The 27344-nt window shown below is 44.0% G+C and overlaps 1 protein-coding gene and 1 long non-coding RNA gene across 7 annotated transcripts in view; one reads left to right on the forward strand and one right to left on the reverse strand.

The window, feature by feature from the left end:
* TRIM33 (tripartite motif containing 33) overlaps positions 1-27094 on the reverse strand; it is a 155742-nt gene extending 128648 nt beyond the window's left edge. Inside the window, exon 1 of one of the 3 annotated variants that reach the window (XM_033919373.1) lies at positions 26487-27094. In XM_033919373.1, the coding sequence (XP_033775264.1) occupies positions 26487-27069 (583 nt within the window). In that variant the 5' untranslated portion in view covers positions 27070-27094. The remainder of the gene's footprint in view (positions 1-26486) is intronic. The other 2 variants (XM_033919372.1, XM_033919371.1) reach the window with 2 other exon arrangements.
* LOC117347887 overlaps positions 27069-27344 on the forward strand; it is a 43377-nt gene continuing 43101 nt past the window's right edge. For all 4 annotated transcript variants that reach the window (XR_004536862.1, XR_004536860.1, XR_004536863.1 and 1 more), the window contains exon 1: positions 27069-27201. This is a non-coding gene — a long non-coding RNA (uncharacterized LOC117347887). The remainder of the gene's footprint in view (positions 27202-27344) is intronic.

Raw genomic sequence — 27344 nt, forward strand, 5'->3', positions numbered from 1 at the left:
CTATACATTCCGATCTTAAACTCCTAGGAGCGATGATAGACAGATGCTGCACAATGCAGATCCAAATTAACAAGACTACCCAGAAAGCATTTTTAACCATGAGAAATCTACGAAAAATAAGAAAATTATTTGACAGAGCAATATAGGCTCATAGTCCAATCCTTAGTCCTAGGTCTAGTGGACTATTGCAACATCCTCTATCTACCATGCCCTGCATACATGATATAACAACTACAGACTGTATAAAACACAGCTCTCAGATTGATCTACTCACTAAGTAAATATGACCACATCACCACTGCCTACCTAGACTCACACTAGTTACCAATACAAACACAAATTCAATTCAAACTATACTGTATACTATTCAAAGCTTTAAATGGCACTGCCCCCACTTACCTAAACAACCGCCCAAATCAGAACCTTACTACTAGGCAAAGAAGAACTCAGACCCCGTTTACTTACCCCCCATTCAAAGGTACTCGGCACAAGAAGATGTTTGACAACCTACTAGCGACGCAGGCAGCAAAACTTGACCACTCCACCTCCAACTTGCTGACAACAACGAGCGACTTCAAATCATTTCTAAAAGGAATCAAAACCCTGCTATTCAAAAAATTTATCCAGATATCTTAACTCTTTCCCTTGTCCTTTCCCCTCCCTTGTAAATCCCCCCTCAAAGTCTCACCCTCTCTTGTAATTTTTTCTCTCCAAAGAATCAACCATGTATACAGCTCCCTAAATTGCAAATCCCCTGGAAATGTCCAGTTAGCTTCTTTGTAGCCCTAATTCCTATACTGTAATTTTCCTGGAAATGTCCAGTTAGCTTCTTTGTAATCCGCCTAGAACTGCAAGGTACGAGCAGAATAGAAGTCTCTAATGTAATGTAATGTAATGATAATGCACTGAAATATTCTACTCAGTGTACAGTGGCTGAAACAAGGGAAAAAAGTTCATAGGAAAGGAATAAATGCATCTACATCACTCTCTAGTATACTTGTATCTTGCGTGCTGTGTGCAATATTCTGATTATTACAAAAAAAAAAAAAAAAAGGTGGGGAGGCAACTCAAATAACTACAGGGGGTGTAAAAGCTAAAGAGGTTAGGGTTCCTCAACTTGGATATAGGCAGATGAGGGAGAATATGTTTACACATCCAAAAAGTACAAAGACACCGTGAAGTTACATACTTTTTAAAATAAATAAGAAAATTTTTCTCACTCATTGCATAGCTAAGCTCTGGAGCTCATTGCAGTTATTGGTTTGGACAAATCCCTGGAGGCAAAGTCTATAAACCATTAAAGTAGATTTGCTATTTTCTAGGATTCTGCTAGGTATTTGTAATATGGATTGGCCACTGTTAGAAGTAGGATACTGGGCAAGAGGGACCTTTGGTATGATCCATTCATAAAAGAACCTAGGAAAATCTCTCATGCCATTAAAGGTCATTTATATTTTCTAATCGAATTTAAAGCTGAGAAAATAAATCTCCCTATAAGACTTAATTTATTTCTCTGCTATCCTCCAAACATCGAGTGGCTCACAAATTTAATACATAGTTTAAAATAATTTTAAAGCTAGTCAAAAAATGTATTACGGTAAGTTTGCTCAATAAAAAGGTAATTTTCCTTTGTTGTTTTATTTCTATTACCTATACATAAAAATCCACGCCAAAAGGAGCTCCAGATCCTAAGGACAAGGCAGCTGCTTCCACACTAGGAGTTTTACCACACAGGGAGTTTTACCAGATTGCCAATTCAAAGCCCAGAATTACCAGAAAGGAATAACTAAGCTGTATTCAGTCAATAAGCAGCCAAGGGAGGGGGAAGGAAATTAAAAAAATAAACACACAATAATTGGAATGTCCCAAGGCCACAGTTGAATCAGTACACTAATGCCCTGGGTGTTGAGCTCTCTCAACAGCCCCAAGCCTGGGAATGGCATTAGTCATGATCACTACACATACAGGAGTTTCCAGGTCTACAGTCAGGAAACCACCACCAAGAAATTATTTCCCTGTTTGACCATGGGAGAAGGAAACAAGAGTACTCCTGCCACCAGAGGGACCCCTGCTCAGCAGAGCCTGATGATGGGTTTCCTTTCAAGGGACAGACTGAGTTGCAGCACTGGTCGCCGCATACATGATTAAGGTATTCGCCCAGGTATGCCTGGCTGAGCCTCTACGTGTGCGGACCCCCAGACTGGATGGACCCCCAGGTCTGATCCGGTGCAGGAATTTCTTATGTTCTTACATTCTTACATGAAGAAGGACATGGTGCTACTTGAAAGGATCCAGAGAAGGGCGACTAAGATGGTTAAGGGGCTGGAGGAGTTGTCGTATAGTGAAAGATTAGAGAAACTGGGCCTTTTCTCCCTTGAACAGAGGAGATTGAGAGGGGACATGATCAAAACATTCAAGATACTGAAGGGAATAGACTTAGTGGACAGGGACAGGTTGTTCACCCTCTCCAAGGTAGGAAGAACGAGAGGGCACTCTCTAAAGTTGAAAGGGGATAGATTCCGTACAAACGTAAGGAAGTTCTTCTTCATCCAGAGAGTGGTAGAAAACTGGAACGCTCTTCCAGAGTCTGTCATAGGGGAAAACACCCTCCAGGGATTCAAATAGGGGAAAACACCCTCCAGGGATTCAAGACAAAGTTAGACAAGTTCCTGCTGAACAAGAATGTGCACAGGGTAGGGCTGGTCTCAGTTAGGGTGCTGGTTTTTGACCGGAGGGCCACCGCGTGAGCGGCCTGCTGGGCATGATGGATTTTGATGTATTGTCCACAATGACATCTGAATCCTTTTCTTGGTGGCGATTCCAAGTGTGAAACCTAGCATCAAATAGCTATAATTTGGGTTATTCTTCCAATTTCATCCCTTTCACTTGACTACATTAAATTTCATCTTCCAATTGGATATCTAGTCTTACAGCCTCACAAGGTCCTCCTGCAATTTCATGCAGTCCGCAATTTTGAATAATTGTCTCATCTGCAAATTTATTTGATCACCTCATTCATTATTCCCAGATCATTTATAAAAGTGTTAAAAAAAGTACCAGTCCCAGTACAGCTCCTTGCAATATTCCACTACTCACCTTCCTCCATTTAGAGAGCTGAATATTTAACCCCACTCTTTTCTGTCTTTTAACAAGTTCCCAATGCATATCAAAACATTGCTTCCTATCCCATGGCTGCTTAATTTTCTCAGGAGTCCTTCATAAGGTACTTAGTTTCTGAAAATCTAACTACATCAACTGGCTTACCTTTATTTACATTTAGGGAGGAATTCATTAAGGGGCACTGATTTAGTGCATGCTAGAAGCTAAGATGGCCAAAGGAATATAATGGGCGTCTTAGAGCCCCTTGATGAATTTCCCCCTTAGACACACCAAACAAATGAAGCAATCTAATTTTTTATAGACAGCCTCAGCCAGAAGCTCAGGGGGTTTTAAAATAAAAATTCATAACAAATAAAATTACAATGGTTTTAATTAAGCATAATATTTAGAGAACCGTTACAATTTTTTTTAATTATTCCAGTAGTTACTCTCTAGCCTTAATTCCAGTGAAAAAGTTCCACTGTTCAGGGGCAACTACTATCAATTGTTTCCTAACCGGTAGTTTCCAAAACAACTAAAAAGTTGATTTTTATTTGCAAAAGATAGATCAGTAGATTGCAGCTAAAATTGTATATAGGAAAATATTAGGAATTTTTAATGTAAAGCAGAACAATTTAAATTCAATTCAATTCTGTGATTTAAAGCCAAGGAAATGATTTTTCCAATAGAATGAGACATTTCTTTATATTTTTGTATAAAATTTTGACTGCAGTATTTGGAAAATGAAGTTTGGATGCTGACTTTTTGGAAAGGCCTAAGAAAAAATATTTCAATAATCCAATCGAAAGAAGATATAATAGCAAATTTCATCACTTGTCTGATCTGAGGTTCCATACCAAGGGATGAAATCAAGCTTCTAATGTTATTTAATAAAACAGCTTTAGCCATCAATAATAGGTAACTAATGACAAAGGGTGACCTGTCACTAATCCACAATATTTTCTCAACATTCAACTTTTAGGCAAATGAAACCCTATTGAAGATGCAGTACTAGAAAAGTGAACTGTGGAATCACCTGCCAAGTTCTGTTAGAATGGTAATAAGACAATTTTTAAATGGAGGATTAGGTTCTTATCTCAATAATCCTCTCAATAATCCTCTTTCTTGTAGAACAGCATTTGATTCTATACAGAAGGGTTGTGTACCCCAACTCACGAATTGGATTAGGCAATCAATCATTTTTCTTGGCTCCACCTCCTTGTCTCTATGGGAAGTGCTCTCTCTCTTCAGTCTGTAGCAAAGCAAGCAATAAGCACTTTGATTCCCAAGGCCAGCACATTGAACTGTTGGTTTTCAGGACACATCCAACTCTGTGTGCGTTTCATTACTTGTGCTACTAAGGAATCCACCTTGGGCTGAATGAACATCTGCTGACACTTCTGTGCCATCAGATACAACCAAGCCATTGTCTTGGCTACCTTTAATGAGCCTTCAGGAGCATCCCAATGCTCCTTGACTAAAAGACTCATATCAAGATGTCAGGGAAAAGATGTGGACTGAGCTCTCACTCCGCTCAGGACAGAGCATGGAATGGAAGGAGCCTGCTGAATGAGCTCTAGCACACCTGAGGGTTTGAACAGCCGGCACACCATGGGGTCATCACCCTGGTTGATGGCCCCCAGCGAATCTTGTGTACTCGCTCCTGCCTATGACCCTGTATCTCCGAGCAGGGAGGGCTCGCTCTGAGACAGTAAAAGGCATATAGATAGACCCCCCTCATTCTCCAAGTCTCTGTCCGAAAGGTCAACTGGATCCTGGCCAGCCTCTGATACTGAGACAGGCATGCTCTAAAAGCCCAAGACCCTTCACACACCTCCTGGGTCGCTGCCAGACCTCCCCGGGAGTTCTCGGCCATCCAAATAAGTTCTTCACAAAAGATTAACAAATTCATGAGAAAATGCTGTATTAGGCAGCGCGGGGTTCCCTTTAGATGACTCCATCTTGTGTCTCTTAGGCTCCATGATCCTATGCTTAGGTAAATCGCTGTTCCAGGACTCTGAAAGAGCTTTTCTCCTGGCAAACAGGCCCTCCAATGTCTCCTCAGCCCTAGAGATCAGAAGGGAGGCTAAGGCAAAAGCTTCCGGTCACCATATATATATATATATTTTTTTCCCCTTCAAAGCTCCTCGTTTTGCTCCGACTCCTTTATCATTAATTCATGCTAAATTTGCACTGGATGGATGCCGAAAGAGTGCCATGTGTCACACAATGCGTGTAGGGTGACCGGAAGCTTTTGCCTTAGCCTCCCTTCTGATCTCTAGGGCTGAGGAGACATTGGAGGGCCTGTTTGCCAGGAGAAAAGCTCTTTCAGAGCCCTGAAACAGCGATTTACCTAAGCATAGGATCATGGAGCCTAAAAGACACAAGATGGAGTCATCTAAAGGGAACCCCGCGCTGCCTAATACAGCATTTTCTCACGAAAACAGCTATATATATATATATATATATATATATATATGTTTTTTGGTGCCAAAATGCTTCTGTGATGGCCATCTTGGATTTTCTGATATATATATCCAAGATGGCCACCACAGAAGCATTTTGGCACCAAAAAACAGCTTTACAAAAAACTCAAAATAGGATTTCAAAGGTGGGGGTCCTTAAAGAAAAGGGCAGAAACCCTTACAGCATTTCCAGACCTACTCCCCAATTTTTCCCATAGACTGTAACAACCTTATTCACTGTGACCTGTGCTGTGGTTGTACTGCAGCCTGCCTAAGCTCTGAAAATAGCTATATCTGGGAGAAGAAATCACTGCCTCAATGAGCTGTCCTCCAAATGCTGAAATCTTCAGGCTGCCAGTTGGACCGAGGTCTGACAGATCCTCAACCTCAATGGATCTGCACACGCGAAAGTGGGGGGTGGGGGGGGGGTACAAAACGCAGCCCGCATCCTGAAGAGCCCTGCTGAGCTCCCTGTGGATGCCTAATAGCCTGTAGCTCAAAGTGAGCAAAGCTTCTAGGGGTCCGAATCTCAATCTCTAAAAGGTTTCTGAAGGTTGGCTAACAGGTACCCAGAGGGATTGGCCTGTCAGCTGTAGATCTCAAGTCTACTTCTTCTCCACGCAGGCAGAGCTTTCCTCTTGACCTGGGGGGGCTTTTTAGCACCAAAAACCACAAGAAAAAAAGAAAATAAATATACAGAGCAGATCAGAAAGACTCCTCCTGGTTCATGTGCAGAAAGAAAAACAGAAGGGGGCAGCAGAGCCCTCTGGAGAAGGAGGAGGACTTAAAAATCTGGAGTGGATTCCTTCTGCATGGCTCACAAGCATGAGAAGAATACCCTACAGTCCACAAAGAAACATTATGTATCATACCTGATCATATTCATTCCTTTAGTCACAAGTCCAGATGAGTGGGCTGTGTCCACGTCCACCTACCAGCAGCTGGAGATAACGAGCACAAAGTTGAGCTCTGCCATATATACAATTGTCTGCTCACTGGTACTCAAGTATTCCCCGTGACCAAGCAGTAGGTTCAATTGAACAGGCCTATCAGCCTAGAACTCCCTCCTTACAGCTGTTGAGTGCACATTGAGGCCATCCCCAGGCCCAATTCCTACGGAGCAAAGGAAAAACAGAACACAACATGAAGAAACATAACAGGCGAGGCTATGGATTCAGCTGCTGTGACTAAAGGAACGAACATCATCAGGCATGATACATAATGTTTCTTTCCTCATTGTCAGCAGCATATGAATACAGAGGAGTGGGATGTAACAAAGCAATCCAAATTAGGGTGGGACATAGATTAGAATACAGAAGAGAGACCAAGATCAGTGGACCGCAATCCCTGAAAGAGTGAAAAGACATACCAACAGAGATGCGCTGTCTTCCAGAATCAGTGAACAAGCGACAAAAGGAACATATCATGTAAAAGCATATGCCAACTCCAGACCAGTTCTCAGGATCCAGAGATGGAGCCTTGGTACAGATGCAGCCAGAGCTGTGCTTCGCATTCCATAAAGGGAGCCTTGGCATCGATGCAAGCAGAGCTACGCTCCACATCCAGTAATGGAGACTGGCCAAATGTGTCCCGTTCCACCTTCAGATATGGTGCTGCAGATATTGAGGAAGCCCATGAAAGGGGCCGCAACCAACAGGATGAAAGCATCCTGTCCTAGACTCACACATGGAATAGAACCATAGAAGAAGCCGAGTTGAAACAGCAGGAGGCTCCCTCTGCAGTCTCTGAGGTGAAGGAAACCCAAAATAGTCACCCCAGCTAGGTAGGAGGTGTCACGAACTACCAGTATAGATGCAACTGGGCCCTAAAAGGGCCGAACAGGGAGAAGGGCCGAGTCCAAACAGTTAGGAGGCTTCACGCGCATCCTTGAAAAGGAGAGCTGGGCCATGAAAAAGAGAACAGAGCTTATCCAGAAATGAAACCATGCTGAACAGGCATAAGATACTCTGCACTGCAATCGAAAAGAAGCATGCTAGGTTGAAAGTGAACGTGGAAACATACGTGATAACTGCCAGGCACTAGCGAAGCTGATATGTCCGGAAGTGTGGCCAAGCAAGGTGCTAGAGACAGATAATGCACCCAGATTTACTGCAACTGAAGGGATCATGCACGTAGGAAGGAACAGACAGTGGCAACTTGCGCAATACAGGCGACAACTCTAGGAGACGTAAAGCTGGGCAGGCTACAGTCAAGGCCCCTTCCATTAATTCAATGGCAGAGAAATGGAGGAAAAACAACGGGATTCCATACATACACAGTCACCTTGCTGCCCCAGTAGGAGAAGGCTCTCTGTGGGAGATGCCCCAAAGTCATTAATAACTTTCAGGAATGCAAGACATCAAATACCATTATTGAATGGAGACAAAAGGATGATAGCTGAAAAGCTTTGCATAACAATGCCTGTAGTATGGGAAACAAACTTCCAGATCTAGAGGCTCTAATGGTAGAAGTTGATTTGGATTTAGTGACTGTCATGGAAACATGGTTCACAGAGAACCATGACTGGGACAAATACGTGGCTATGATCTATTCAGGGTAGGTAAAAAAGGTAGAGTGGCACTGTATGTTAAGAATAATAACGAAGGAAAGAATTTCTTTCTATGCGCCAAGAGACTATTAATTTAGGAGCCACGTTTCTTATGGCATATCCCTGCAAATGTTAAGTTAGGTATTTAGGACTCAAATATACCTTTTTCTCTCCAAATCAACTGAGGGAGTTTTTAGATGTTAAGAAGATCGTCAAGGAATGTTGAAAGAGGGATAGTAGAAGTTAAAGCAGTTGTTTAGAAGCACTAAACCTTTTATTTAATCAATTTCCCTTTTTTTCCCCCCTCATTTTATGTAACTGCTTACCACTCTCCCCATTATGGTGGTCTAAGAAGGGGAATAAGATTGTTTGTATAAGTAAGATTGAATTTTAATACCTTGATTTGTTTTTCTTCCCTGTGTTTAATGGAGCAAGATGTATTCTTGTAATTTTTGATTTATAATTAGAAATAAATAAATAATAATAATAAAAAGAATAATATGAAAGTGAGAGAACAGAGTAAAAAACACACACCGAGTTAACCTGGAATGAGAGAATGGAAAATGTATTGATATACAGGCCTCCTTCACAATCAGAAGAAATGGATAAAGATTTAATTGAAGGCATTCACAAGATAGCTATGAAAGGGAAAGTACTATTAATAGGTGATTTTAATATGCTGGACGTTGATTGGGCCGTCCCTGCTGCAGGATCATCTAGAACAGGGCTGCCCAAGTCCGGTCCTCGAGATCTACTGGCAGGCCAGGTTTTCTAGTTATCCACAATGAACATGCATGAGAGAGATTTGCATATCAAGAAGGCAGTGCGGGCAAATCTCTCTCATGCATATTCATTGTGGATATCCAGAAAACCCGGCCTGCCAGTAGATCTCGAGGACTGGACTTGGGCAGCCCTGATCTAGAAGCAAGTGGATCTTTGATTCAGTACAAGAAGAATTGTTCCAGCAGTTAGTAACAGAATCCATATGGGGCAGAACGTTTCTGGGCCTGGTGCTTACAAATGGGGGGGGAAAGTGTTTTTGAAGTTACAGTGGGCAATCATTTGGCATCTAGTGATTACCGAATGGCGTGGTTCAATATTAAAACATGGAAGGAGAGCACTTGCTCTAGACTTTAAAAAAAACCCAACTAACTGTCTGGAAGGGGAATACCTCAAGGAAGTAGAGCAGCAGTAGGAAAAAGTGAAAACTATTTTAAAGATGACAAACCTTTATGTTAGAAAAGTACATAAAAGGTAAAAGGAAAAGAAGGCAGCTTTGGTCCTCAAATGTAGTAGCTGAAGCTTTGACACGCAGCTCCTGATTGGTGAGGCCCGACTTTAGTACAGGAAGAAACGGTCAGAGCATACAGCGAATGATTTCCTTCACTCGCCGGCGCTCCAGCTGCCCTCTCCTGCCTCTCCGGTTGCCCTCTCCTGTCTCCCCTGCTAAAAACCGTATTTGCAGTTTTTCCTGGAATGGAACCCCTATGAATATTACTCCTGTATTTTTTCATAGCATAATCTTTTGTTAACCGCATTGAACTAACGGCTATGCGGTCTAGAAACCTGCTATTATGTAATAATCTTTATCTAGTCTGTCCATCTGCCTTCATTTTTCTATGTTAAGCTCTGTGCTATGCCTCACACACTCAGGTCAGCCCTAAGCAACAAAGCTAGTAGCTAGCACCTTTTACTTGGTTTGGCCAGATAAGTGTTTCCCAACCAAAATTTAAGAGCAAAGGGACAGACTGCTGTTCTGGCAACTGAGAAGCAAACAAAGGACATCAAGTAAAATGAGGGAAAAATTCACTCACCCCCCCCCCTAATTATCAAGCTGTGCTAGAGGTTTTTAGCTCAGGCTGGCAAGGTAAGTACTCCGATGCGCAAAGGAATTCTATGAGCGTCGGAACATAAGAACATAAGAAATGCCTTCACCGGATCAGACCCTAGGTCCATCTAGTCCAGTGATCCGCACACGCAGAGGTCAATCCAGGTGTTCCCTGCTGAAGACCTTGTTTACCCGTATCCCTCAATGTGTTTTGCAAGAAGGTGTGCATCCAACTTGCCCTTGAATCCCGGAATGGTGGTCTCCGTCACAACCTCCTCCGGGAGAGCATTCCAAGCGTCCACCACTCGTTGTGTGAATAGGATTTCCCGATATTTGTCCTGGGCCTGTTGCCCCTCAGTTTCAGTCCATGACCTCTTGTCCGAGTCACATTTGACAATGTGAATTACGATGTTTCTTGCTCTATTTTGTCGAATCCTTTTAGTATTTTGAAAGTCTCTATCATATCCCCTCGCAGCCTTCTCTTCTCGAGGGTGAACAATCCCAGTTTTCCGAGGCGTTCTTTGTAGCTCAAATTCTCGATACTTTTTACTAGCTTCGTGGCTCGCCTCTGCACCCTCTCCAGCAGGGTTATATCCTTCTTTAGGTAGGGAGACCAGTGTTGGATACAGTATTTCAAATGTGGTCTGACCATTGCTCTGTAAAGCGGCATTATTACGTCCGCCGATCTACTCGTGATTCCCTTCTTTATCATGCCCAACATCCTGTTTGCTTTCTTTGCCGCCGGCTTCAGGGTCTTGTCTATCAGTATCCCCAGATCCCTTTCTTGTTCGCTCTTGCCCAATGTTGCACCTAACATTTTGTATTCATGTTCCTTGTTTTTCTTACCCAGGTGCATCACTTTGCATTTTTCTATATTAAACTTCATCTGCCACTTTTCCGCCCATTTCTCTAGCCGGTTCAAATTTCTCTGGAGTTCTTCTCTGTCCTTTTGTGACCCAACTGCCCTACATAGTTTTGTGTCGTCTGCAAACTTGATTGAATTACTTGTTGTTTCTTCTTCTAGGTCGTTTATGAAGATATTGAACAAGATTGGCCCAAGAACCGAACTCTGGGGCACACCTCTTGTTACCTTTTCCCAGTCCGAGAACTTCCCATTTATGCCCACCCTCTGCAATCTGTTTTCCAGCCATCCGCCTATCCATCTTAGTATATCCCCTTCTATTCCATGGCTTTGTAGTTTCTTCAGAAGCCTTGCGTGTGGAACCTTGTCGAACGCTTTCTGAAAGTCCAAGTATATTATATCCACCGGTTCACCATTATCGATTTACTGTGCTAGCTTGTGCTAAAAACTTTGAGCCCAGCTTGAGAAAAAGTAGCCTCGGTGTCTTAAAACCAGAACGGAAGACATCTCCTCTCCCCCACAATGGTACCAAGGAGGAAACAAGGGAAAGGGGCACATGGAGCTGAAAGGGTAAAAGTTGGTTTCAGCAGGTGTGAGATGCAACAGAAAAAGGCTTACATTTTTAATTACAGCTACTTCAAATCCCCTGCTGATTATTTGTTGAAAAACTACTTGAAATAATGACTAAGGGAGAATAATCTTCTAGTCGCACCCACCCCGTCCAGGTAGAATAGAAAAGTATGGTTAGCTCAAAGAAGAACGGAAAGTAATGAAAGGGTTTAGGAGAATGGTGCACAAATAGTTGACGTATTACTTTAAGATGTATTCTATAAATCATTTGGAGATTTGCAGGTAGGCATGCAATCGAATGTATGTAGAGTGTTCTGACCTTAAATTCATGGTGAGGAATTTATCCACAGTAGTCATAACAGCCAGCCCAACAGTATGTGATACCAACCCATGAACATTAGAATTTCAGCTATCCGGCACCCATGGGGATTGGCGGATGCCAGATAACTGTTTTTCAGGTTTATCGAGAGAATTAGAAACCCTGTCTTAACACAGATCTCAAATTGCCCCCTTCCTCCCACCCCAAATCACCAGTGTGGCAGCGGTCCTGAGCCACGAACCCCCTCACTCTCTACCTTCCTTACCCGAAGCGGCAGTCGGTCAGCAGTGCTCAAAACAGGCTGCTCGTGGCCACTCCAGTAGGGCCTTTCCTCTGATATGTCATTCTAAATTTTTATCACCATGTCATTCTCTACTGAAGAAGCTTGACCATGGTGTCTGTACAATGGCTGACTTAAGAATATGGTGTAGGAACAACCATATATGACAAAGAATCAGAAAGATAAGTTGTTTCAATTTTACAGTGAGATGACCAGAAATTAATGAGAAACAGAAAAACATTGCACAGGACAAAAAAATGAAGATTTAGATCACATGCTGACTGAGTGGGTTCAGTAAAGAAGGCATGCCATTGACTAGTTAGTTTGATGGTAAATGAATCAAGCCAAAAAAATAACATCAAGAACCAAACATTGATGTTGAGTGTGAATATTCAGAAGGTTGGCTGCAGAAATTTAAGCAGCTTCATGGTTCTAAATATATGTATCTCAAAATCTGTGGTGAAAAGGTTTCTGCTGATTACAAGACAGCTGAAAGTTACATTAATTAATTTGCTAAGAGTATATCTGATGGAAACCTTGGTCCTGAATAAGTTTACAATGCTGATGAAACACTGGAAGAAGTCTTTAAAAAAAAAAAAAAAGACTACCACTGTTCCAGCACTATCCTCAGATAGCCAAATACAGACAGAAAATGATGCATGTTAAGACATATTTGGCTAAGAAAGACTAAATGTGACTAAAGATAATGCATGTTAAAGCTTCATTTATGTTTGAAGGTATGCAATAGTACCATAATTATATAGAAAGGGGGAGGGGAAGAGGAAAAGAGAGGATTTACAAGGACAAGTTCCAAAACATACTATTCTCTCTGTGAGAAACTCCCCAATCTCTATATGTCCTCTTTGTCTGTCTAAATTAGATTGTAAGCTCTTCTGACCAGGGACCATCTTAAATGTTAAATGCACATGTACAGCGCTGCACACACTTTTCAGCACTATAGAAATGATAAATAATAATAGCTTGGAACAAGTTTGTATCTGAAGTGTTTAATGTTTGCCTTTTTTTAACTTTGATGGCAAGCTTAACATTACCATTTTGAAAGCAGAAAAATTCCAAACACCAAAATATGCCTGGTCCCAAGAATTTCAGATAAAGGATCTTGTACCTGTACCATGAAGCATCTCATGAATAAGCAAAAGAAATATGAATGCTAAAAATATGTTATGCTCAAAATCAATTTGCATAAAGTTGTTTGCACTTAGTCTAAAGCATATGTTTGAAATATCTGTTTGGAAGGGGTCTGCAGTGCATTCTCAATAAAAGGAAATCATGTACTTACCCTGGTAAACTCTTTTCCAGTAGATAGGAGAGAAATTCTAGAGAGCAAAAAGAAGGGGAAACAGGGCACAGCCCGACCTAGTACCCCTCTCCAATTCAATAGGCTCTGTCATTTTACTATTGATTTTAAGACGGGAGAGCGGAGCTACATAAAGCTGACAAATCCAGTGAAGAAAATCGCCCTTAAACACACTAAATAAAAGTGCCAGCTAATCCTATCGAACACTTTTTCAGGGTCCAAGGCAGTGTATCGCAAACTGTGTTCCGCGGCACACTAGTGTGCCTCTTGAGATTTTAAGTGTGCCGCAGCATACAGGGCAGAAAAAGAGGTGCCTGCGTCAGCTAACTTAACTTGCTGCTAGGACTCCCGTTTTCATCTTCTTCTCGCTCCACCCCTGGACCAGCAGAAGCAGCTCAGTGTGATTTTAACTTAGCCACACAGCTGCTGCTAGCAGTAGTTTACACGTGATGCCTGGGCTACTGACACTGTCATGACAGCCGAACGGGCTGAGGGTAGGACTGGCGCAAGCGAGCAGATTCAGTGCCTCGGCCGTAGCACGTGATGAGCAGCATGGTACGGAGAGGGGATAAAGCGCCAGAAGCCAGTGGGGGCAAAAGACAGGCTATGAGGGCGCTGAGAAGCCCCAACCACCTGTCACGCCATCTGGAGGAAAGCAGCGGGCCGGGGACAATGTAAGCTCTGGGTGTCGGGGCCTGCCCGCTGCTTCTTCGTCGTTGCCGCATTGGCTTCCCTCGGAATGGCTTCATGGTTCAGGTGGATTGGCTCCAGCCTTGGCCAGTCTTTCGGGCAGGTGGGAGGCAGCCTGACCTCCCTGACCGGACAGATCTCTACCTTTAGCAAAGTCATGCTGCTGGAGGGCACGAAGGAGATGGGAGGTGAGGACTCCTTCCTTGAATCTGGGGGGAGCTTGAAATACTGTTTCTAGCCAGAGTATACCCTGAACGTCGTTTTTTTCACGTGGAGAGAGAGAGAGATTGAGAGAAAATGTTGGACTGGTGGAAAGGAGGGAGAAATACTGGTCTGGGAGGGGGGCCAGAAAGGAGGAAGGGAAGGGAGATGGACTGCAGGGAGCAGAAAGGAAGTAGGGAAAAAGAAATGTTACACTGTGGGGGGGAGGAGAGAGATGTAAGACCATGGAAATAGGGAGGGAAGGAGAGAGAGATAGGAAGGGAAGGGAGGACATGGAAAAGTAGATTTTGAGAAGAAAGCAGAAAAAAGGAAAGTTAAGTTAATGCCAAAGATGAATGCAAGGCAGAAAGTGAAGACGGAGAGAAAAACAGACAATGGACAAGGCGGCCCTGGAAACATAGTTAAAAGCACAGAAAAATAGAATCACCAGACAACAAAGTTTTGAGAATTTATATCTGCTGTGTATATTGTGTGTATATGAAAAATGAATGGAAAAAAATGCATTACAATTAGTAAACGAGGTGGGATCTGGGGAAGAGCTTGGGTGGGTCTGTGGTTGAGGGTACTCAGTTGATATTTGTTAGACTTCCCTGCTGGCATTTCAGGGCCTGTCTGGAGGGCCTCTGTGCATGGATGTCAACGTGATGATGTCACACATCCGCTTGATGTCATCACAGCGACGTCCGCGCACTTCACTGTGCCTCAAGCCATGGCCACTACCTTTAGTGTGCCCCGGCTCGAGAAAGTTCGAGAAACACTGGTCTAAGGAGAAGACTAAGGTAGATATATTTTGCTTCTGTGCCTGCCATATGAGATGTAATGCAGATTTAATACTATAAAAAGTTTGTCATTGGCAAATAAAGCCAGCTTGATCCTCATGTATCAATTTAGGAAGTACACTGCCAGTAATTTGGTGAAGATTTTATAATCTATATTTAAGAGGGAAATGGGGCGATAAGACCCACAATTAGTGGGAGGCTTCCCAGGCTTAAGAATAAGGGTTACTGCTGCCGAATACCAAGTTTCTGGCAATCCCAATGTTGTACTCAAGCCATTAAATACTTTAGTTAGTAGAAGGGCCAACACTCCTTTAAAGCTTATATAAAAACTATTCGTGAAACCATCCAGTCCTGGATAAGTGGACCCACAGCAGGTACAGAGGACACACAACCAGGCAGACACAGAGAATACAGCAGGTACAGAGGACACACAACCAGGCAGACACAGAGGATACAGCAGGCGCAGAGGACTCACAGCAGGTACAGAGGACACACAACCAGGCAGACACAGAGGACACAGCAGGTGCAGAGGACACCCACAGCAGACGCGGATGACAGCAATGGAAGCAGCAGACGGAAGTAGGAAGCTGAGCTACCCAGTGTTTTGCACCGTCTGCCATATGTATGACTACCTCCCCTCTGGGAGGCGGTCTTACATTTGCGCTCGATGCAGAGAACTGGAGAGTCTGAAGAAACAAGTCATACTCCTGGAGGGCAGAATACTGGAACTGGAGACACTTCGAGCAGAGGAGGAGGACAAGGATGCAGAGAACATCATGCCAGAAGAAACCATAAAAGAAGAGGTCTGAGAGCTGGAGAAATTCATAGAGGAGGCATACAGGGAGTCCGTGGAAAATCACCAGCAACAGTGGAACTGCCAGGACACATCTACAGAGAGTGAGGACCCCCAGCAGGACAACTCAACAGCGGGATCTGGAGGCAGCGGAGGGGACCCACAAGAAGACAAGTCCAGTGCGAGCCAACGCCAAGATGAGGGAAGATGGGTATACATGGAGGACACGGACCTACGGCTGGAGAGAAGGGAGTACACCAGGGACACGGACCTGCGGATGGAGAATCAAGAGAAGAAAGAGCGGACAGCAATCATCGTGGGAGACTCCATCATCAGACAAGTCGACAGCCACATAGCAGGAGGAAGACTAGATCGACTGGTGACCTGCCTACCGGGAGCCAAGGTAGAAGACATAGTGAGCCGCATCGACAGGATCATCGACAGCATGGAACAAGAAGATACGGCGGTGGTGATCCATGTGGGGACGAACAATGTGAGCAACAGGAACTACAACAGAGAAGTACTGAAGGACCAGTTCTGGGCGCTAGGAAGGAAGCTGAACACTAGAACGCAGAGGATAGCATTCTCAGAGATCCTGCCGGTACCCAGGGCAGATGAGAAGAGACAGATGGAGCTGCAAGCAGTCAATGAATGGATGCGGCGCTGGTGTGAGGAAGAAGGATTCCACTTCGTGCACAACTGGATGACATTCTGGGGAAAGAGCAAGCTATACAGGAAGGTCGGACTCTACCTCAGCAGAGACGGAACGAGGCTACTTGCAAGCAATATCAAGAGAGAAACTGAGAAGCTTTTAAACTAGGAAGAAGGGGAAAGCCGACCGAGAGAGAGAGTCGATGATTCGGGAACCGGTATACCTGGAGGATACCATGCAGGAAGAAGGAGGGGAAGACTCACCAGATCACAGACAAGACAGACCAAAAGGGACACTAGAGGGAAGGACACGCAAGAAGGGGACAGGCTGCAAACTCAAGTGTATGTACACGAATGCAAGGAGCCTTAGAAATAAGATGCGTGAATTAGAAGCTGTGGCACAAAAGGATAACGTTTACATCATCGGCATCACAGAAACATGGTGGACTGATGAAAACGTCTGGGACACAGTGCTACCGGGATACAAACTATACCGCAGAGACAGTGACTCAAAAAGAAGGAGGCATTGCCATATATGTCAAAGAGGGAATTGAATCTACTGGAGAGAACATGCCACAACAGACAGATAGGTTAGAGTCTCTATGGGTCAAAATTCCAGGAACAAATGGACCGGAACCGAAGATGCGAGCTCTACTATCGACCCCCAGGGTAAGAACATAAGAATTAGCCTCCGCTGGGTCAGACCAGAGGTCCATCCTGCCCAGCGGTCCGCTCCCGCAGCAGCCCTCCAGGCCCATCACCTGTGCAATGGTCCCTGACTATTCCTATAACCTACCTCAACTCCTATCTGTACCCCTCAATCCCCTTATCCTCTAGGAACCTATCCAAACCTGCTTTGAAGCCCTGTAATGTGCTCTGGCCTATCACGGCCTCCGGAAGCGCGTTCCATGTGTCCACCACCCTCTGGGTGAAAAAGAACTTCCTAGCGTTTGTTCTAAACCTGCCCCCTTTTAATTTCTCCAAGTGCCCCCTTGTACTTGTAGTTCCCCAGTGTGAAGAATCTGTCCCTGTCTATCTTTTCTATGCCCTTCAGGATTTTGAAGGTTTCTATCATGTCTCCTCTAAGTCTCCGCTTTTCCAGGGAGAATAGCCCCAGCTTTTTCAACCTGTCAGCATATGAGAAGTTTTCCATACCTCTTATCAGTTTAGTCGCTCTTCTCTGGACTCCCTCAAGTACTGCCATGTCCTTCTTGAGGTACTGTGACCAGTACTGGACACAGTACTCCAGATGCGGGCGCACCTTTGCACGATACAGCGGCATGATGACTTCCTTCGTCCTGGCCGTGATACCCTTCTTAATGATACCCAACATTTGGTTTGCTTTCCTTGAGGCTGTCGCGCATTGTGCCGACGCCCTCAATGTTGCGTCTACCATCACCCCCAGATCTCTTTCAAGGTTACTTACCCCTAGCAGTGATTCCCCCCATTTTGTAGCTGAACATCGGGTTCTTTTTCCCTACATGCATGACCTTGCATCTCTCTATATTAAAGCTCATTTGCCACTTTTTTGCCCACTCTTCCAGTATCGTTAGGTCCATTTGCAGGTCCTCGCAGTCTTCCGCGGTCCTAACCCTGCTGCAGAGTTTGTGTCATCCACAAATTTTATAACCTCACATTTTGTTCCCACCTCCAGGTCGTTAATAAATATATTGAACAGGAGCGGTCCCAGCACCGACCCCTGCGGGACTCCGCTCGTGACCCATAGCCAGTCTGAGTAGTGGCCCTTTACTCCAACCCTCTGTTTCCTGCCTGCCAGCCAGTTTTTGATCCATCGGTGGACATCCCCTTGCACCCCGTGGTTCCACAGCTTCTTAAGCAGCCGTTCGTGGGGTACCTTGTCAAAGGCTTTTTGGAAGTCAAGGTAAATGATGTCTATGGATTCCCCTTTATCCATCTGACTGTTTATTCCCTCAAAGAAGTACAGTAAGTTTGTGAGGTAGTTGGAAGAAATTGATGAAGAAATGACGGATGAGATTAAACGCAACTGCAAAGGAGGCAATGCAGTTATCATGGGCAACTTCAACTATCCTGGGATAGAATGGAACCTCGGCACCTCCGGCTGTGCCAGAGAGACCAAGTTCCTGGAAACTGTAGGCGATTGTTTCCTGGAACAACTTGTCAAGGAAAACACGAGAGGAAATGCAATTCTGGACTTAATTATAAATGGGCTGCGAGGACCGGCACATGATATAGAAGTAGAAGAGACACTGGGAAACAGCGATCACAACATGATCCGCTTCAACCTGGAAAAAGGGACAAAACATCGATCCAGAACGACGGCCACGGCGCTAAACTTCGGAAAAGGAAATTATGAAGGGATGAGACGCATGGTGGGGAAGAAGATTAAGAAGAAGATAAACACTGTAAAGACGCTAGAGCAAGCTTGGTCTCTTTTTAAGGATACAGACACCAAAGCACAAAACCTATAAATACCACGTATCAACAAAGGATCAAAGAGGAAAAAGAATAAAGAACCGGCATGGCTCACTGTAGAGCAGAGGTAGGAAACTCCGGTCCTCGAGAGCCATATTCCAGTCGAGTTTCAGGATTTCCCCAATGAATATGCATTGAAAGCAGTGCATGCACATAGATCCCATGCATATTCATTGGGGAAATCCTGAAAACCCAAATGGAATACGGCTCTCGAGGACCGGAGTTCCCAACCCCTGCTGTAAAGGTTAAGGAAGCGATCAGAGACAAAAAAAACCTTGTTTAAGGAATGGAAAAGATCAAAAACAGACGAAAACTGGAATAAGCACAAACAACATCAACGCAGGTACCTTAAGGCGGTAAAAGGGGCCAAAAGAGACTACGAGGAAAAAATAGCCAAGGAGGCAAAAAACTTCAAGCAGTTCTTTCGATATATTAAAGGGAAACGACCCGTGAAGGAAGTGGTGGGACCATTGGATGACCAAGGAATAAAGGGAGCGATAAAGGAGGACAAGGCAATCGCCGACAGACTGAACACGTTTTTTTCATCTGTATTTACCAAAGAGGATATACACAGCATACCGGAACCCATCAGGATGTATGCTGGAAGTGAAAACGGGAAACTGACAGGGTTGACGGTCAGTTTAGAAGAGGTATGCAGGATGATTGATAGGCTCAAGAGCGATAAATCCCCGGGACCGGATGGCATCCATCCGAGGGTCATCAAGGAACTGAAAGGGACCATAGCTGAACTGCTTCAATGGATAGCCAACCTGTCGATCAAAATGGGAAAGATTCCGGAGGACTGGAAGGTGGCAAATGTTATACCGATCTTCAAAAAAGGTTCGCGAGGAGAACTGGGAAACTACAGATCGGTGAGTCTGACCTCAGTACCGGGAAAGATGGTAGAGGCGCCGATAAAGGACTGTATCATCGATCACTTTGACGGACACGGTCTGATGAGGACCAGCCAGCACAGTTTCAGCAAAGGCAGATCTTGTTTGACAAACTTGCTGCACTTCTTCGAGGGAATGAACAGGCAGATAGACAAAGGCGACCCGGTTGACATTGTATATCTGGACTTTCAGAAGGCATTCGACAAGGTTTCGCATGAACGACTACTTCGGAAAATTGCGAGCCATGGAATCAAGGGTGAAATACTCATGTGGATAAAAAACTGGCTGGAGCACAGGAAACAGAGAGTGGGGGTGAATGGACAATACTCGGACTGGAAAAGTGTCACCAGTGGGGTGCCGCAGGGCTCGGTGCTTGGACCCGTGCTCTTCAATATCTGCGCATGCTCAAGGCCTTCTGGATCTCGTTCTCTCCGAGAGAATCATTGCATAGTAAACTGCTTCACCGCATTATTCTGTCCCTTGCATTGCATTTTGCTCTATAAGTCACTCGCACTGTTTTTTTTCCCACTATATAACTATCTCTGCTGTATATGTACAGTCTCCTGCATGGTAAATCTGCATTGTTTTTCGCTGTATAAACACCTTTACTGAATATGTACAGTCCTCATTGTATCTTCACTGTAAATGTACAGTCTCTTACACTGTAAACCGCTCTGAACTGTTTGTGGTACTGCGGTATACAAAATAAAGTTGTTATTATTAGATGCTCAAGGCCCAGCCCAGGCAAGAGGCGGGAGCTTTCTTTCACTCGCACAAGCAGCAGATGGGGTAAGGAGCATGTTTGGGAGGGAGGGCGGGCGGATGCCGCTTCCACCACGGTGGTGCGATGCGGTTCTCACGGGGGGGGGGGGGGGGGACGTTGGGGGGGTTGCGATGCCGGTTCAGAGAGGTGCAATGCCGGTTAGAGTGGGGGGGAGGGGGTGATGGAGCAGCGCCGGTAGCCTCGGAGGGGAGAGGGAGGAGGAGGTAGAATGAATCAAAGCGAATTTCCATTCATTCCTATGAGGAAACTCGCTTTGATATACGAATATCTTGGTTTACGAGCATGCTTCTGGAACGAATTATGCTCATAAACCAAGGTTCCACTGAAGTATTCATGCACCTTGCCAATTGGAGAACCAAAATCAAGTATCTACCCTCCAGATCTCTCAAGACCCATTTACATTCCATATGTAGTTCCTTCACCCCTCATTTTCTTACTAGCAATATTACAAATCAAATATATCTCAGGGAAACATTCATGTCTCTTTATAAAATGTGTTTCTTGGATAAACACTATATGGGCTTTTAGGCGAAGGAGCTCCTGAAACATTCTTTTTGCCGCCACATTCAGCCCCTTAACATTTAAGGTAAGAAAACGAATGTCGCCCTTCCCATCTTCAGTGGAAAAACCTATACCCCAATAATAAATCAAATCCCCCCCATCTCACCCACCATCCACTGTACCAACTTCAACCCAAACCCCCAATAAATCCTATCCAACCCGCCCCTCTCCCCCCCCCAATACCCATCAAACCTCTAATGAAACAGATAAGAGTAGCCCTTACATAGCAGGGCACCTCTTGTTATGGAGGGAAAGGACTCTCCCCATGCTTCGCTGCCATATGTATTCATATAGAACAAATAATAACTTTATTATTTTATACCGCCATAACCAAAAGTTCTAGGCGGTTTACACTAAAAAAAGCTGGACAAAATGAAATACAATACAGTAAAAAATGCAAACATTTGTAAAATAGAATTTCAATAATAAAACTCACTAAGTAATAAACTTATTGAACAAAGTGGTCTTAATTAATTTCCAAAAACTGCAATAGGATAACATAGCTTGCTGAATACATTTACCTAACCAAGATTGTTGTCTACCAGCTTGAATTGCTAGGGTCCTATCTAAGAAGGTCTTATATTTACACCCATTAATTTTTGGATAAGCAAATAAGTAGACGTTTCTAGTTTCTCTTGATGGTCTATGCCACTGTTCTTCAACCGCCGGTCCGCGGACCGGTGCCAGTCCACAGGAAATTTCTGCCAGTCCGCGCATCAGACTTACTGAATTACATGCTAACACAATATTTTGAGCATTGAAACACCTGTAGATTCAACAACTGCCGAAGTGAATATCCCCTTCAGCAGTATCAGTCAAACTGAGAGAGACAGTCAAACTGAAATAGTAGACAGAGAACAAGAATGTGTCTTTCTAGTAACCAGGAAGATCCCCAATATAATAATGTTTTGAGTGATCCGTAGGTCCTACTCAGCAGCAGACCAACTCTGGATCAGTATGCACTATCTTTCTTTTTTTAAGACATAGTTAAGTCCCAGGCATAGCTAAAAGGCAATTTTTTAAAAATTAGATTAAATTCCACCTGAGAACACCTTATTTCCATTATCCATACTCCAGTCTCAGCTACTGGTCCAGGTATCATCCCATCTTGTCTTAAGAGCAGGGTAGTGTCCATGAATTCCTTAATCAGTAGAAATCACAGCCAAACGGAACTACTCCACCACCAAACAATGGTGGAGCTCTGAGAATTATTTTGCCTGGGGTAGGGTCTCCACTGTACATATCTTGTCTCCTCTATCTCTATTTTTTCTATCTGAATATGTTCAATGGAATTCTTTTCATTATTTAATTGTTATATTGTAAACCGCTTAGGTCAATAAAATGCAGGAACAGTATATCAAAATCTTAATAAACAAACAATGGAATGCCATCGAAGTCTGCCTCCTCTACGGGCCACCCGTTGCCATCGTGATCTCGTAAGTACTCTGTTGAGTGTCCGTGGGTGGAGGTGCCTGCAGTACAAACTGCTCCTGTGGGAAAAAGTAAGGCCGCCTCCTCCAATGTGCGAATCATGCAGAGCTTGCCTTCCAAGTAAAAAAGCAACACAAATGGATGGTGCCAACAATATTTGATACCGCAGAAGAGGTCTTAGATCTGCTCTTCTACTCAGAGTGACTGAAACGACTTGATAGACTTCTATCTCAAAGATTCCCAGGTGATTATAGTTTTCGCTCTCACAGCTTTCATAACTGCTTCCTTCATTTTAAAATCTTGAAAACAGTTGATAATATCCCTGGGTTTATTACCCCTGGGCATCAGAGACCTCATTTAGAATATTGTGTATAATTCTGGAGACTGCACTTTCAAAAAGATATAAACAGGATAAAGTCAGTACAGGAGAAGGCAACTAACATGGTTAATGGTCTACATCAGGGGTCTCAAAGTCCCTCCTTGAGGGCCGCAATACAGTCGGGTTTTCAAGATTTCCCCAATGAAAATGCATGAGATCTATGTGCATGCACTGCTTTCAATACATATTCATTGGGGAAATCCTGAAAACCCGACTGGATTGTGGCCCTCAAGGAGGACTTTGAGATCCCTGGTCTATATCATAAGGTGTATGGGGACAGACAAAGATCTCAATATATATACCTTGGAGGAAAGGCAGAATAGGGAGATATGGTAGAGATGTTTAAATACCTATATGGCCTAAATACATGAAAAGAAACTCTAGAACAGTGGTCTCAAACTCAAACCCTTTGCAGGGCCACATTTTGGATTTGTAGGGCCTCAGAAAAAATAGTTAATGTCTTATTAAAGAAATTACAATTTTGCATGAGGTAAAACTCTTTATATTTATAAATCTTTCCTTTTGGCTATGTCTTAATAATAATATTATAATTTATAGCTAAAGAGACATATGATCAAGAAACTTTTATTTTACTTTTGTGATTATGATAAACATACCGAGGGCCTCAAAATAGTACCTGGAGGGCCGCAAGTGGCTCCCGGGCCACAAGTTTGAGACCACTGATCTAGAGTGAGAGGGCATAGAAAAGAAACTCTAGAGGAGTGAGTGAGACTAAGAAGTGATTGGCTCAGGAGTAATCTAAGAAAATACTTTTTTTACAGAAAGGGTGGTAGATGCATGGAAGAGTCTCTCAGTATAGGTGGGAGACAAAGACTGTCTGAAATCAAGAAAGCATGGGACAGGCATGTCAGATCTCTTAGGGAGAAGAGATAGTGGATGCTGAGGATGGACAGACTGGATGTGTCATTTATCTGCTATTATTTCTATGTTTCCACCTAACGGCTAAATAACTTACAAAAATCTCACTAAGATAACTTAACTCAACCAATAGTGAGTATATATCACACAGTGATGTGAAGGAAAAAAATCTCTCAATAATACTAGCATAATAATAATAATAATAATAATAATAATAATTTTATTCTTATATACCGCCATGCCCATCGAGTTCTAGGCGGTTCACAACAATTACATTAGGATCCGCATTGACATGCCGATTTACAAACAATGAATTGGGTTTACAAACAATGTATTGGATTTACAAACAGTGTATTGGATTTACAACATCTTCAGCCGAACATGGCTGAAGGAGCGGAAGTGGGAAGTAGAGAGGGAGGGAAGGGGTCAATAGAGGGGGGTGGCCGGGCCGAACGGGCCGATTTATCACGATTTATTGGATTTACAACCACTTTAGCCGAACTTGGCTGATGAAGAAGGAGGAGGGTAAGTGAGCTGGAAGACAGCAATCAGTAAAGGGGGGAAAGGGTCGGGCGTGTGGCCAGGTAATTCCGGACAGGGGGCATTAGGGGGCTTGTTTGTTGAATAGATAAGTTTTGAGTGTTTTTCTGAAGTCGAGGTAAGTGGGAGCCTCGAGAATCATTTGGGCGATCCATGGGTTCATCTTGGCTGCTTGGAAGGCGAAGGTTTTGTCTAGGAATCTTTTAAGATGACAGAGCTTAAGCGAGGGGTAGGCGAATAGTTGAATTCTGCGGGATTTCTTGTTGGTGCAGTAAAGGTTAAAGAGGGGGTTGATGTATCTTGGCGAAAGGCCATTTACCGATTTGTAGCAGAAGCATGCAAATTTGAAGAGCACTCTGGATTCGAAAGGCAGCCAGTGAAGTTGGTGGTAGAAAGGGGTGATATGTTCCCATTTCTTTAGGCCATAGATGAGGCGGACGGCGGTGTTTTGGATCACTTTTAGTCTCCTGGTGGTTTTCTTCATGGAGTTCAAGTAAATAATATTACTGTAGTCTAGAATGCTGAGAATGGCAGATTGCACTAGAAGGCGGAACGAGGAGTCATTGAAGTATTTTTTTATGGTTCGGAGTTTCCAGAATACCGCGAAGCATTTCCTGATGCTGAGGCGGTGTGAGATTCTAAGGATAAATGTCTGTCCAGCGTAACACCCAGGATTTTTACGGTGTTTTCAAGGGGGAAAGGCCTTCCTTTCAGTTGGATTGTGGTGTCCTTGATTTTGTCGTTGGGGGAGGCCAGAAAAAATTTTGTTTTGTCGGAGTTTAGTTTCAGCCTGAATGCTAGCATCCAGCATGGCTTATTTATTCAGCCTACATACTATGTACCACATGATCATTGATCAGAAAAACCTCCCTTATTATACTTAAATCCTTTATGCACTATACGTGACTAATCTGTAATACTTTTGTTTTTTAATAATTATTTTCTTAATTAAATACTCTAATGTGTTAAGTGATTACTAGCAGAGCTGAAACAGTTCAAATTCTGATCTATCCATAACAAAAAAGGAAAAAATGAAAGTACTCGCAAAGAGTCCATCTTATGTTCAAAACCAGCAGTCATTTTCTGGCTCAGCAAAGCTGAAACAATTTTTTGTTTCCACTCCATAACATAACATAAAAAACATAAAATTTTATTAATGTATCGCAGATACCTCACCGTCCTATGCAATTTACAAAAAAAAACAGCACATTAACTGTTGAATATACAATCAATTAAAACCATACAATAATCATTTTCCAAATTTGCTACACAAATTCCCTTTTCATTAATCTTCTAAAATGCATGTAAGAGAAAGATAGTGAAATTAATGCTCTGATTATAGATTCCCATTTGGCCACTTGGTAGCAAAGTAGATTGGTTGCATATCTTTAATACTCGAATTCCTTTAATGACGGAAAAGCGAAACAAGTAATGTTTTACAAAGATAGTTTTGGTAAAGAAAATGAAAGATGAGCATATAAGTAAGAAGGAACTGAACCAAATATGATCATATTTTAAGACTACTCCATAATATGTATGCAATATTTGTATGTAACTGTGCCAACATTTCTTCTATAATCACCACAGGTTAAAAATCACTTACTGAAGATATCAGAGGCCTGGTTTGTAGTAAACAAGAATGGTGTTAAGACTTGACCAAACCGATTATCTTGCTCAACTGACTTTTGCAATATTTACCACCCATCACGTTAGTTACATTTGACACACACAATACATCAGGTACAAGGTAACCTTTTTTAGACATAGAAATCAAAACGCTGGAAAATGTGTCTTGCCTGTCCTATTCTTCCCTGTAATAATAGATATGCAGGTGAAAAAGAACAAAAAGAAAAGAAAGGGTAACATACGGGTCACTCCAATGACAGGCGAGACACAGTGTTGATCCAGGAACGAAACCATTGCACGACCCCCCCCCCCTCCTCCCTCCCACAAATAAATAACTAAGCTTCGTTCATTCATTCTCGCCCTCCTTTTGCTTAACTGCAAGCCCATCTGGGCTCCAAAGCTTCAGCTGCAAAGTTATAGCAAGCCCAGGTTTTTGGTTTTGTTTTTTTAGTTGCAGAATTTTACCCCCCCCCCCCCCCTCCCGGAGGACTTTACAGAAAAATCACCGCCCTCACCTTGCTGGATGTCGCCGTTGCTGCCGCCGGGCAGGGGCACGTTGAGCTGGCGCTCGGGCTCGGGCAGGCACCGGCGGCAGAAGGAGTGAAGGCACGGCAGCAGCTTGGGCTCCGAGTCGCGGCTCTGCAGGCTCTGCTTGCACACGGCGCACGTATCCAGCAGGTTCACCGCCTCGGAGGAGGAGGAGGCCCCGGCCGGCGGCTGGCTCTCTTCGGCCGCCTTGTCGCCGCTCTCCGCCTCCTCGGCCGCCGGAGCTGCTACCGCCGCCGCCGCCGTCGTCGTCTCCGGGGCGCCGCCCGCCGAGCCCTCGCTTTCCCCGGCGCCGCCGCCGCCTTTGTTTTCCGCCATCTTTCTCCTCTTTGAACCCCGAACTGACCGTTTCACGCCACCGCCGCGAGCCGCGCGTACGCCAGGAGAAAAGCCAGCCGCCGGCGCGCTGACGTCACTGGACGCCGAGGCCGCGTGCGGCCGCGAGGAGGGAACGGACGTGCGTCGGGGCCGGCCTCGTGCGCGGGCGCGTGCTCCCCCTCTGCGCGCCCAGAAGGCCTTGGGTTCAGGGGGCGGGTGGGCAAACTGCAACATCCGGGTTTTACTTAACCCGTCCTCCGGGGGAAGGGGGGCATCAGGTCTCCTCTTTTTGGATGATTCAAGCCGACTGCAGAACTGCCAGTTTCCTGTTTACCTATTGACACCCTCCTCCCCCTCAATAAAGTGGTAGGTACATATCCAAAAGAAGTACTACAAGTTCCATAATGCAACAGGATAGGGTTGTCAAAAATCCAAGTCTCACATAACATCTCCCTTTAGGAAATGTGAGCAGCAGATGTATTTTGGCAGAGATTGGGAAGTTGGAAAAA

The sequence above is a fragment of the Geotrypetes seraphini genome, chromosome 13, assembly GCF_902459505.1.
Source record: "Geotrypetes seraphini chromosome 13, aGeoSer1.1, whole genome shotgun sequence".
In the NCBI taxonomy this organism is placed as follows: Eukaryota; Metazoa; Chordata; class Amphibia; order Gymnophiona; family Dermophiidae; genus Geotrypetes; species Geotrypetes seraphini.